Raw genomic sequence first — 12,287 nt, forward strand, 5'->3', positions numbered from 1 at the left:
TTGGAGCTGAAGGGATATAGACTGTGCAACAGGACTAGATACAAAAACTCAAAAATGGACAGCACAATAATACCTAAGTGTAAAGTAATCATGTTAAAACACTGAATGAAGCTGCATCTGAGCTATAGGTTTTTTTTTTTTGTCTTTTTTTTTTTGGTACTATTATTATTTTTTTCTCTATATTAACATTCTATATCTTTTTCTGTTGTTTTGCTAGTTCTAAATCGATGCAAGTGTACTAAGAAATGATGATCATGCATCTATGTGATGATATTAAGAATCACTGATTGCATATGTAGAATGGAATGGTTTCTAAATGTTGGGTTAATTTCTTTTTTTTTCTTTAATTAATAAAAAAAATGGTAGATTGCAATAATAGTGGCAAATAACAGGGAGGGTTAAGTGGTGCATGGGTATTTTTCTTTCTGGATTGATGCAAACGTCCTAAAAAAGATCATGATCTTTCCATTTGGTAAAATTGTGTCTCTTTGGGGTCCAAAGGGTGGAATATGCTGGTTTGAAGCTCTCATGTACCCCAGAAAAGGCATGTTCTTTAATCTTCATTCAATTTTGTTGGGTGAGATCTTTTTTATTGTTTCCATGAAGAGGTGGCCCACCCAATTTGGGTGGTAACTTTTGATTAGATGGTTTCTATGGAGATGAATCCCTACCCATTCAAGGTGGCATTGCTTACGAGAGCCCTTTACAAGGAAACCATTTTGGAAAAAGTTTCAGAGCCAACAGAGCCCACACAGCCAGAGACCTTTGGAGATGCAGAAGGAAAACGCCCCCAGGGAAGCCTTATGAAATGAGGAGAGGAAGCTAGCAGATGTCATCATGTGCCCACCCAGCTGAGAGAGAAACCCTGAACTTCATTAGCCCTTTTTCTTTGGAGTTAAGAATACAGGGTCTTAAAACTTCTCCCAGCCCTCGTGAGCAGCGATGGTGGTGAACATGAACTCAGCTCTGAGACTTAGTTAACAGAAGGTAGAAAATGTAGAAATGCAACCAGTTGTTACCTGTTATTTGAGACCAATGGAGATCATAATTCTGAAGAAAATGAAGAGGATCGTTGCCATCTAATTCCTAAAGAAGCTGGCTTTCCAAAGGGCAATATCTATATCTGGGCCATTTTTGTATTTTATTACGGTTAGCACAGTGCTGGGCACAACAATCTTGTTCAGCAAATTTTTGTTCAATAAATAAATTAATGGTATTAATAAAGAAAACAAAAAAACAAAACAAAACAAAAAAGACCACGGCGATAAATAAAGAAGTAGGTGATGATATTGTGAGCCACTGATTGTATACTTTGGATGGCCTGTATGGTGTGTGCAGATATCTCAATAAAAAATACTTAGCACGGGCAATGGTGGTGCAGTGGCAGAGACCCGGCTTCGATTCTTAGTGCCTGCCCATGCAAAAACCAAAACCAAATCAAACCAAACCAAAACAAAAAAACCTTAAAAAAATAAGGGCAGACAATGGTGGCTCAGTGGCAGAGTTGTCGTCTGCCATGCCGGAGATCTGGGTTTGATTCTCGGAGCCTGCCCATGTTAAAAAATAATAATAAAATAAAAAGGAAAGACATAAAAAAAAAAACCGTACAGTTTCTTCCAGAGCTTTCTCTTTTAAGCCACTATCTGGTTGGAATCTTAATGTGGCATATACTTAGAAGACTAGCGAATGACACCAAATCGGCATAATATTACCAGTCAAGCGTTTTGCAAACCATCATTTCACTTAAACTATTACTTTACTGAAAAAATAATTTAATGAGCTCACCCTATAAAAAACATTTATTTTGTAAACTATCTTTATAGAAATAGATTCTAAAATCACACAATTTCTTATTTAAACAACATAAAGCAAAATCCCAATCTCCCCCATCAAAAGCCTACTCCATAACTGAAGTAACCAAAAACCCAGGAACTGTACTGCTAAAAGAAAGAGGGTGGTGGTGGGGGGGACATTTACTAAACTTCCACAGGAAGATTGTATAAACCTGACAGTCAGTGGTTAAGTATACATCAGCCTGTACCCAAGAGTACTACCGAGTCTCAAAAAATTAACTGGAAATCTAAACTTAATATGAATACTTATTTGTTCTTAATAAGGCTCAGAAAATTTACCATCTATTAAAAGTAGGAATGGTGCTAGTTACATTATATAAACTGATAAAAAGTAATATAGATATATAGGTAACCAATATAGGTAAATCACTAGATGTAAACAAAAACTTTGAAAAGTCATTCTTTAGCTTCAATTTAAAACAAGCATTCAGGACTGGAATCTTCAGAATTTTCTAATATCTTGAAAATCCCCATCCTTTCTTTAATTTGTCTTGAGGCATTCATTTGATCTGAAAAGAAACAAAAAAAATTAAAACATTGCTTTAATTATTTTTAAAAAATGCTTTTAAAAAAATTTTAAGAAATGTCTAATATTTTGTTATGAGTCATCTGTCAAAACTTTAAAATCCAGAAACGTGGGTCACTCTATTCCTTAATAAGAGGTTAACAGTAGCAAAAGCAAGAGGGTACACCAGTATATAAGTGCTCTTATAAAAACAGCCAATTCGTAAAGCAATGAACATAATACCAGTTTGAATAATGTTCTCAGAGACTTAAAAAAAAAGAACTCATTCATGTTTAATTAATTAATTAATTAATTAATTTTTTACATGGGCAGGCACCGGGAAACGAACCCGGGTCCTCTGGCACGGCAGGCAAGCATTCTTGCCTGCTGAGCCACCATGGCCTGCCCTCATGTTTAATTTAAAAGTTCAGACGCAAGATACGACGAAAAACTTTATTTATACATACATATTCTCTTTGCCAAGCTCGTGGCCTTTCTTTCAAATTAAATAAGTATGAGGAGTATGAAATAAAACCTATACTGGTATTAATTTGCATTACTGTAATTTCCTGGGAGGTTGAAATATCTTTGTATATTTATTATCCATTTTTTTCCCTCTTCTAGCAATAATCTCATATTATCCATTTTTCTTATTATCTGTATTTGCAAATTATAAACACTATTCCTGTCTGCCATCTTTGTGATGTGTCTTTTTTCTTTGATTTTGGTGTTTTGTTACGTACAAGTCTTTAATATTAATATAATAACTCATGTCAATCTTTTCATCTTGTTTATAAATTTCATTTCTTAAGAATTCCTTTCCCATCCTAAAGTCATAAAAATATTTTCCTATCTTTTTAAATTTAAAAATTTTGCTTTTGAAATTTAGGTTTTGAATACATAGACTCTTAAATCACCTAAAATTTGTTCTTGAACACAGCATGAAGTAAGGAGCTACATTTATTTTCTCCTTATTGATTACTTACTGTCCTAGAATTATGTATTGAGTAATAGAATTTCCCCTCTGTATGAAATGCCATTTCTATCATTTATGAATTTTTCCATGAAAGTTTGATTTGTCTTCCGGAGCTTGCCTTGGTGTACAAATAAATCAATTTATCTTACCATGAGCTAATTCAACATGAACGACTTCTCATATTTCCTTGAAATGTCATACTAGGATTTTAATTAGAGGAGCAATATAAAAAAAATTAATTTGGAGAATTCTTGATTTACTTTTTATTTATTTATTTTTTGCATGGGCAGGCACTGGGAATCGAACCTGGATCTCCAGCAGGCAGGCAAGAACTCTCCCACTGAGCCACCATCGCCTGCCCTATTTTTTATATTAAATGTTCTTATCTATAAACTTCTTCAGTCCTTCTGTTAATGTCCTTCAATATTTTGACTTTCTCCATGAAAGTATTAAAGAAATTTTATATTTAATCCTAAACACATTAGTTTTATTGCTGCAAGCAATTATCATTGTTAAAAACAAATAGAAATAATTTTGACTCCTGTTTAACTTTTACTCTTCTAATCTATTTTTATTATGGGATAGTACTAATTAGGACCTCTACACAGTGTTGCACATTGTAGAGTAGAAGTAAGAGCTGTTATCCTTTACTGTTCTTGAATTTACAGTAAGTCCCTACATGGACACACAGTCAGACAAAAACATTCTTCTCTATTTAATTTTAAGAATTATGAGGTTTATGATGTTATTATGTCACGCAGCTTTTTGGTATCTAATGAGGCGACCATCTAGTTGTTTTTTCTTCAGTTAAAGTGAATTACATTAACATTTTAAGGTATTAAAAACTATCCTTAAGTACCTTATATACTGATGATTTTGATGTGATAATATATTTAGGATTTAGCCATAATGCTTTCTTTCACAGATCTTTTTCACTTAATGTAATATTAAAATAGGAGAACAAAGCACTCGTATTCTTGAGTAAGATGTGCAATCCGAATTTAATTAGGCCCACAGAGCTATTTACAAGTTTACAGGAAATTTGTAGATTGAGGAACAAAATTAAAGAATGCCACAAGGAAAATAATCAACCAATCCTAGAATGTGGGTCATTTTATCAGACAAATAACTCAGTTTCTCCAATAAATCAATGGCATGGAAAAACAAAATAGTCGAGGATGTTATAAAAGAAAAAAGAAGGAAGATGTTATAACAAATCAATATAATTTGGATCCTGAGTTCGACTGTAAGAAGATTCAGAACAATCAAGAAAGTGAATATGAATTAGATTTTAGATGGCATAAAGAAATTAGTGCCAATACCCTTAAAATGTAAATGACATAGTGGTTATGATTAAAAGCATGCCCCTCTCAGTAAAAGATGTACAATGAAGTATTTAAAAGTAAAATGTTATGAAGGATGGCAATGAACCAAAATTCATTACCTGTTGTTAACTACTGAGGCTAAATGAATGACCAAAAACTATGCATTCATTATACTATCCTATGTGCATGTTTCAAAGTTTCCATAAAAAATAGTGTGCGCTACTTACCGATGAGATCACTTCTATCTAACAACAACTCTAGATCTTTATCACTAATGACCTTCTCTCTTGATCCTTTTACTTCCCTACAGAAAACAAAATATTCAAATTCTTATGAATATATCAAAGCTATGAATTAATTTTATAAAACTTTTTAAAAAAGACTTTACCTTTCATAATCCCTAGATTTCAATAATTCCATTAATTCCTTAGGATCTAAGAAGGTCTTAGATGGACTTAATCCAGATTTACCACCTTTGAAATGATCTAGAAAAAATTGTCAAGAAATTAGAAACATTAAAGTTCCCTTTAAAATCACAATAAAAGCATCAAGGGACTGAGAAAAACCCTAGAATGAGCTGAGAATTTACATCAAGGGATTGAGAGAACCTTCTCGACCAAAGGGGGAAGAGTGAAATGAGACTAAGTGTCAATGGCTGAGACATTCCAAACAGAGTCGAGAGGTTATTCTTGGAGGTTGTTCTTATGCATTAAGTAGATATCACCTGTTGTTCAAGATGTAGTGGAGAGGCTGGAGGGAACAGCCTGAAAATGTAGAGCTGTGTTCCAGTAGCCATGTTTCTTGATGATGATTTAACAATGATATAGCTTTCACAATGAGACTCTGTGAATGTGAAAACCTTGTGTCTGATGCTCCTTTTAGCTACTGTATCAACAGAAGAGTAGAACATATGGAATAAAAATAAATAATAGGGGGAACAAATGTTAAAATAAATTTAGTTTGAAATGCTAGTGGTAAATGAAAGCAAGGGGTAAGGGGTATGGTATGCATAATCTTTTTTTTCTCTATTATCGTTTTATTTCTTTTTCTGTTGTCTTTTTATTTCTTTTTCTAAATCGATGCAAATGTTCTAAGAAATGATGAATATGCAGCTATGTGATGATATTAAGAATTACTGATTGTATATGTAGAATGGAATGATATCTTAATGCTGTTAATTTTTTTTAATTAATAAAAAAAGTGAAAAAAAAATCACAATAAAATACACTAGAAATTCATCCGAATGGCTTACATGAAAAAAGACAAAAATGTTGGCAAGGATGAAGTTTTCATTCTTTGCTGGTGTAAGTATAAAATGAAATGCCCATCTGAGAAAAGGCTTGGTATCCCACAGTTAAACATACATCTACCTATGATCAAATAAGTGCCCACAAAGACTACTATCTAAACATCAACTATCAAGAGAATGGATAAACCAACTACTAAGCAATAAAAAAGAAAAGCTTCTAATATAAAACACAGATGAATCTAAAATTATATTGAACAAAAATAGCCAGACAAAAAAGAATACACACATACAAATGAATCCATGTATAAAGTTAAGAAAAACAAAACTAATTTACATGACAGAATCAGAATAGCAGTTGCCTTCAAGTGGGGGGCGGGGGTGGAGAGCAGAGGGGCATGGGTGTAACGACGCATAAGGAAACATTCTTAGATGATAGAAATGTTCATTATCTTAATCTGGGTGATAGCTACATCAGAATACACATTAGTCAAAATTCATTACACTATATATACCTATATTTTACCTCAATAAAGCATTGTTGGTATTTGAAAGATTTTTCTCAAATTTTCTGCCAAATTAACCTCTTAAACATTGAAAATAGAATTCAGGAAACTAAAACTGCAGCTAAATCTAATCTAAATTTAGACTATATTAAGTATTTAAAGTATACATAATTTATATCATCATTCAAATTCCTAAAGCAGCACTGGTAAAGATTTTTTAACTTACACAAAATCTTACTAAGACAAAGCTCTCTCCACTCCTCAATCGCGACAAAAATTAAGTTGCTCTCATTTCTCTAGATTGACCCAGAGGATTTTCTAACTTTTCTTAAAGTAATCATCAACCTATTTAATATTTTCTAGACTGAAAAAGACTGTATTTTTAAAGTACCATGTACCAAAATATGCAAAAGGCATGCTGCAAATAATGTAATAAAGAGAGTTAAACAGATTTCTTTAAAGCACTATTTCAATATACCTTTCATAATCTAATATTTAATATATTGAGCCTTCCAGAAGAAACATGAAGTTTCCCTAAAGCTTTTTGGCCAGCAAATCTCTTATCAGGAATAACCATTAACATCACATGAAATGCTCCCCAAGAAAGTGTAGGATAGGGCACCTAAAAATTATATGTAATGTCTGGGGTCATCAACTTAGTATAGGCCTTTAGCAGGTGCAAATTCCCCGCTGGCTAAATTATGCCATATTAAGTCACAGTAATAAAAAAAAAATTTCATGCCATGCAAAAGACAAATGAAACAAAAAAGTACTACACAGATATTATTTACTTTTGTGGATGATTAACTTTTCCAATTTTCTTTTAGCAGCTGCTCTTTCCACAATTTTCTGATCGATAGTATTTGCTGTAACAAGGCGATATACAACGACTGGCTTTGTTTGACCAATTCTATGACATCTATCTTGGGCCTGAAGATCAGACTGGGGATTCTTAAAAGTTAAAAAGGAAAATAACATTATAACAATATTAGGTTATAATTAATCTAAAGTCAGGGATAAAAATCAACTGTTTAATGGCGCCATAATTGTTAGATAAATTCTAACGATTCATCACATACACCCCTGGCAATTCTAAAAAAATAAAAGCAAAACAACCAAAAGAAACTTTAAATACCTAAAAGGAAACATGCTTGCTTTTTTATAACTTGATAAAGAAATAATTCTGAGCTGAAAACAGAAACCTTTTAAAAATAGATGAATGAAATTGCTTAATCGACAATGAAAGGTTAAAAATTCAGAATGGAAATATTATCAACATACTGCTAATTAATTGCTAGTATTCTACTATACTTTACTTCCAACTTACCCAATCACTATCATAAATGATAACTGTGTCTGCTGCAGTCAAATTAATGCCCAGACCACCAGCTCGTGTACTCACTAAGAAGATAAATACTTCTGGATCTGTGTTGAAGTTGTGCATCTAAAAGCAAAAAAGAAAAAATTAAGTTTGGCTAAGATTGGGGGAAAAACTCGTTTTTAATTACAATTGCTAAAAGCTTATCTAAGGGAGGCCAAACCAATCATTTAGATCTATAAAACAATTACATTGATTAATAAAAATTCTGTTCATGTTAATTTCACTTATTTTTCCAAGTACCTATTTTATTAAAGGGATCTTAATTTGTCAAAACCATATATTGCAAGGAAAGTTTAAAGGAGAATGAGATCATCTGAAGGTTTTATGGACCCAGGAAAAGATCATATTCTTGAAGCTAAGCCATTCTTGTGGGTGTAGACCTATTCAGAGTGGGACTTTTTGATTAGGTTACTTCAGCTGAGGCATGCTCCAGGTAGGTCTTAATCCTCTTATGGGAACCCTTTATAGGAGCATGAAATATAGAGAAAGCACAGAAGCTAAGAGAGACAGAAAACAAAGAGGAAACCACTGAAGCTAGAAGCTTGAAGCAATGAAACCCGGAAGAGTAGGGAGAGACCAATGGATGCCTTGTGCCTTGCCATCTGACAGAGAAGTCCAGACATTATGTGATGGTACCTTGATTTGGACATTTTCACAGCTTCACAGCTGGAAGCTTGTAAATTAATAAATCCCCTTTATAAAAGTCAAACCATTTCTGGTATATTGCATTTTAGCAACTTCAGCAAACTAAAAGAGAGTAACAAATATTCAAAAAATTTCATCCACTGTAACAAATGTTCCACACTACTGCAAAGTGGTAGTGGAGGGGTAGTGTATGCAAATCCTGTATTTTATGCATAATTGCTCTGTAATCCCACAACTTCTTTATTAAAGAAAAACAATAACTCCAGCAAACAAAAAGTGGAAAAAAAAATTAATACTGGTTGTTTGAGAGCTAGGGTAGGTTGGAAGAGGCATGAGGGAATTTTCTGGCCTGATTGCAATGTTCTATTTCTTGATAGGGGTTTGGGTTACATAGACACGGGTATATATCAAAATTCAGCAAAGTTACATTTGACTTTAAACAATTCAGGATATGTAAAATTTACCACCCAAAGACAAAACAATTGTGAATAAGTATGCTAAAAGATTTCAGGTGGTAGATATATGGATGTTCATTGTAAAATTCTTTCAACTTTGTTGTATATTTGAAATTTTTAATAATAAAATGTCAGGAGTAGGGGAAGCCAAAGTCAGGGGAAAAATTCCTGTTACTCCAATATTCCAATATTGATGGTTAAGTAGAATACTATTATATAAGGTTTCTGCCAGAAGATATATATTTGAGATTCAAACATTAAGAGTTATTGGTACTAAATCAAAATATTGTTTGTGATCCTGCCATAGGGTTTTTGGTCTTTATCATCCTATCCATCTGTAGGCCTGTTTTAAGCACTACTTCAGAAATCAAAATAGGAATTACAAAAAATATTTAATATACATGACATAAAATAGTCTTACATTTTTTTCTCTCTCAGAATAAGACATGGATCCATCAAGTCTGCTAAAGTTGAAATCTCTAAGATGGCAGTAATCCATCAAAATGTCCAACATTCTTGTCATTTGTGAGAAAAGCAATACCTGAAATTTAAGTATATCTTAGTATCTAAACTGATTAATAATGAATAATTGAACAATTAAAATTCTGATCAAAAGTACCACCTTGTGGCCTCTGTTTTTTAGTTCTGGCAGCATCCGATCCAAAATTAAGAATTTCCCAGAATTTGTAACCAATTCTTCATCAACCTTAAAAGTGGGAAGGAAGAAAGGAGGGTGGAGAGAAAAAATAATCACCATAAATATTAATTATTCGGTTTGTCAAAATAACACCCATACAAACAGGTCAATTTTTAATAGGTCAGTATAAAACTTTTAACTTTTTTTTCATCAGCTCTGCTATAACAGAGCCTCCAAAAATTTAGTACAACAATGTTTGTATGTTAAGAATTACAATAAAACTTTTAATTTTTAAATATTGACACTGTTATTCAATCTTTTTTATCATAAAAGTTATTTCTCAGAGAAAAACATATTCTAGGATATAAAAGCAATTATCCTCCCCAAAACAACGATATAAAAGAACAGTTTCAAAATTACTCTATAATGTTGACGTGATTCTACACTTTCAAAAAGATATGTAGGAAAATTAGTCCAGAATTCTTAGTAGAAATTAAAGGAAGCATAGGAGCTTATCCAGAGTAACATAAGTGACACTGAGGGAAAGGAAAATTTTCGCTGTCTGGTAATATCATTGCCTCATCACAGAAGTGTCAATAAAATAATTTTTTATTTAAGTAGGAAATCTTTATCTCCTTTCTTACTTAAAAGAATATAAACTACTGTTTCTCAAATGGAGTGATTTTGTCCCCACAGGGGACACTAATGCATCTAGTGGATAAGGGTCAGGGATGGTGCTAAATGGAGTACAGTACACAGAACAGCACTTCCATGATAAAGAACTATCTGCTTCAAAATAACAATATCGCTGGAGGTAAGAAATCCTCCTGCAGCAAAGTAGTATGAAATAAGCATGAATAGATTTCTTTTCACTTCCATTTTTTTTTCTATGCCCAAGAAAGCATTTCATTTACATGTGAAAACCCACAACATTTCCATTTTCTTCTGTGGTTATTTGTTGAGACTTTAGCAATGAACAGCCAGATTTATTTTGACAAGCTGAAAAATTAAGTTGATTTTTATTCGCAAATTGGCTAACTAAAATACTGAAAAGGTGAAAACTACTTCTAAAATAGGCATCAAGAGAACTACCTCGAAAATAGACACCAAGGGAGGAGGGACCAAATGGCGGCTTAGCGAGGTGTGGTAAGTTTGTCCTCCGGGGCAGCTAATAAATAGCCAGGAACAGTACAGAACAACTGCTGGGGCCACATCAGTGACCGACACAGAGCATACACCAATCTGGGCCAGATGGATTGGCTGCAAGTACCCCTAGAACCGTGAGTTCCCCAAGCCACAGCAGCCAGCCCTCCTCCTCCACAGCCTGCTTCTCAGACGGAAAAGGAAAGGGACTTTAGTAGCAGCAGGGGCTGAGCACAACCAAATTCCAATTGTGGAATTAACTCACAAATTCTGACTACTAAAAGTAGGCCCCCAGGTCAGCTGAACCTCAAGTAAAAGCAGAGGTCACTGGTTTTCGTCCCAGCGCAGAGCAGGCAGGGCTGACAGAAAAGGAAAAAAAACAGAGGCTTTTTTGGATTTGAAAGGGTCTGGGTCCTGAAGGAAAAGATGCACACAGGACCTGGAGATACACAGAGCAATATACCAACTTAAGCTCTTGACTGGCAAACCTGAGGAATGGGGGTACTGCTCTGAAAAGGATTTTTCTCTTTCATTTTGGTAGCTGTGCTTCTATGGCTTGACTGCTCTTTGGATACAGCTGTAAGACTTCTTGGGCTCCACTGCCCCAGGCATACGCAGAATTAAGCTTGTTTGACTGTCTGTCTGGAGCCTGCGTCTTCCTCAGGAGACGGGTGGGGCCCAGCTCAGGTGGAATCCCTCCCTCAAGGAGTTCAGACCACAGGCTCTGGAAAAGCAAACCAGACTACAACATCTCCTCTGTCTCCACCACGCCCCCAGCAGGGAGAGTCTGCTGAAGTTAAAGGTACCGCATCACCTTAAGCTGGTGGGACCTGCAGGCAGACAACCACTACATAATGGGCAGAATAGGAAAAATGGAGAGCCCAGAGGCTTCATAGGAAAGTCTCAATCTGCTGGGTTTCACCCTCAGGGAAAACTGATGCAGGTAACTCTTTCCTCCTGACAGGGGGCCAATTTGGTCTGGGAAAATCTGGCTGGGGTCTACAGTACCTAAGTAGACCCTCCTAAGGGTGGGGGGTGGGGAGGCAACATTACAGGTAGGGCAAGAAACAAGAAAACAAGAACTAAAAAATTCTAATCAGTTAAACAAAATCGTAGAGGTCCAGAATAAGATGAACTGAATGTCAAAGAACAGACAGACAACAAAGTCATCCAGCAAGAAAATCATAAGTAAAAAAAGTGAAAACAATCTGCAGAATTAATTGAGGTAATTAAATGCCTAGACACCAGCAAAAAATAACAAATCATACTAGGAAAATTGAAGATATGGCCCAGTCAAAGGAACAAACCAACAATTCAAATGAGATACAGGAATTGAAACAATTAATTCAGAATGTTCAAACAGACATGGAAAACCTCATCAAAAATCAAATCAGTGAATTGAGGGAGGATATAAAGAAGGTAAGGAATGAACAAAAAGAAAAAATCGAAAGTCTGAAAAAATAAATCAGAACTTATGGAAATGAAAGGCACAGCAGAAGACATTGAAAAAAACAATGGAAACCTGCAATGTCAGATTCCAAGAGGCAGAATATAAGGATTAGAGAACTGGAGGACGGGACATCTGGAATGTGACAAGCAAAAGAAAAAAAAGAAT

The 12,287-nt window shown here is 34.3% G+C and overlaps 1 protein-coding gene across 2 annotated transcripts in view; it reads right to left on the reverse strand.

Moving 5' to 3' along the window:
* Positions 1-409: 409 nt before the first annotated feature.
* The window catches only part of HELLS (helicase, lymphoid specific), a 43,144-nt gene continuing 31,266 nt past the window's right edge, over positions 410-12,287 (reverse strand). The window contains exons 15-21 of one of the 2 annotated variants that reach the window (XM_077125384.1): positions 9,515-9,598; positions 9,314-9,433; positions 7,739-7,855; positions 7,203-7,362; positions 5,048-5,144; positions 4,887-4,963; positions 410-2,362 (exon numbers count right to left, since the gene is read on the reverse strand). In XM_077125384.1, the coding sequence (XP_076981499.1) occupies positions 2,268-2,362; positions 4,887-4,963; positions 5,048-5,144; positions 7,203-7,362; positions 7,739-7,855; positions 9,314-9,433; positions 9,515-9,598 (750 nt within the window). In that variant the 3' untranslated portion in view covers positions 410-2,267. The remainder of the gene's footprint in view (positions 2,363-4,886; positions 4,964-5,047; positions 5,145-7,202; positions 7,363-7,738; positions 7,856-9,313; positions 9,434-9,514; positions 9,599-12,287) is intronic. The other variant, XM_077125383.1, reaches the window with a different exon arrangement.

The sequence above is a fragment of the Tamandua tetradactyla genome, chromosome 13, assembly GCF_023851605.1.
Source record: "Tamandua tetradactyla isolate mTamTet1 chromosome 13, mTamTet1.pri, whole genome shotgun sequence".
Classification (NCBI taxonomy): Eukaryota; Metazoa; Chordata; class Mammalia; order Pilosa; family Myrmecophagidae; genus Tamandua; species Tamandua tetradactyla.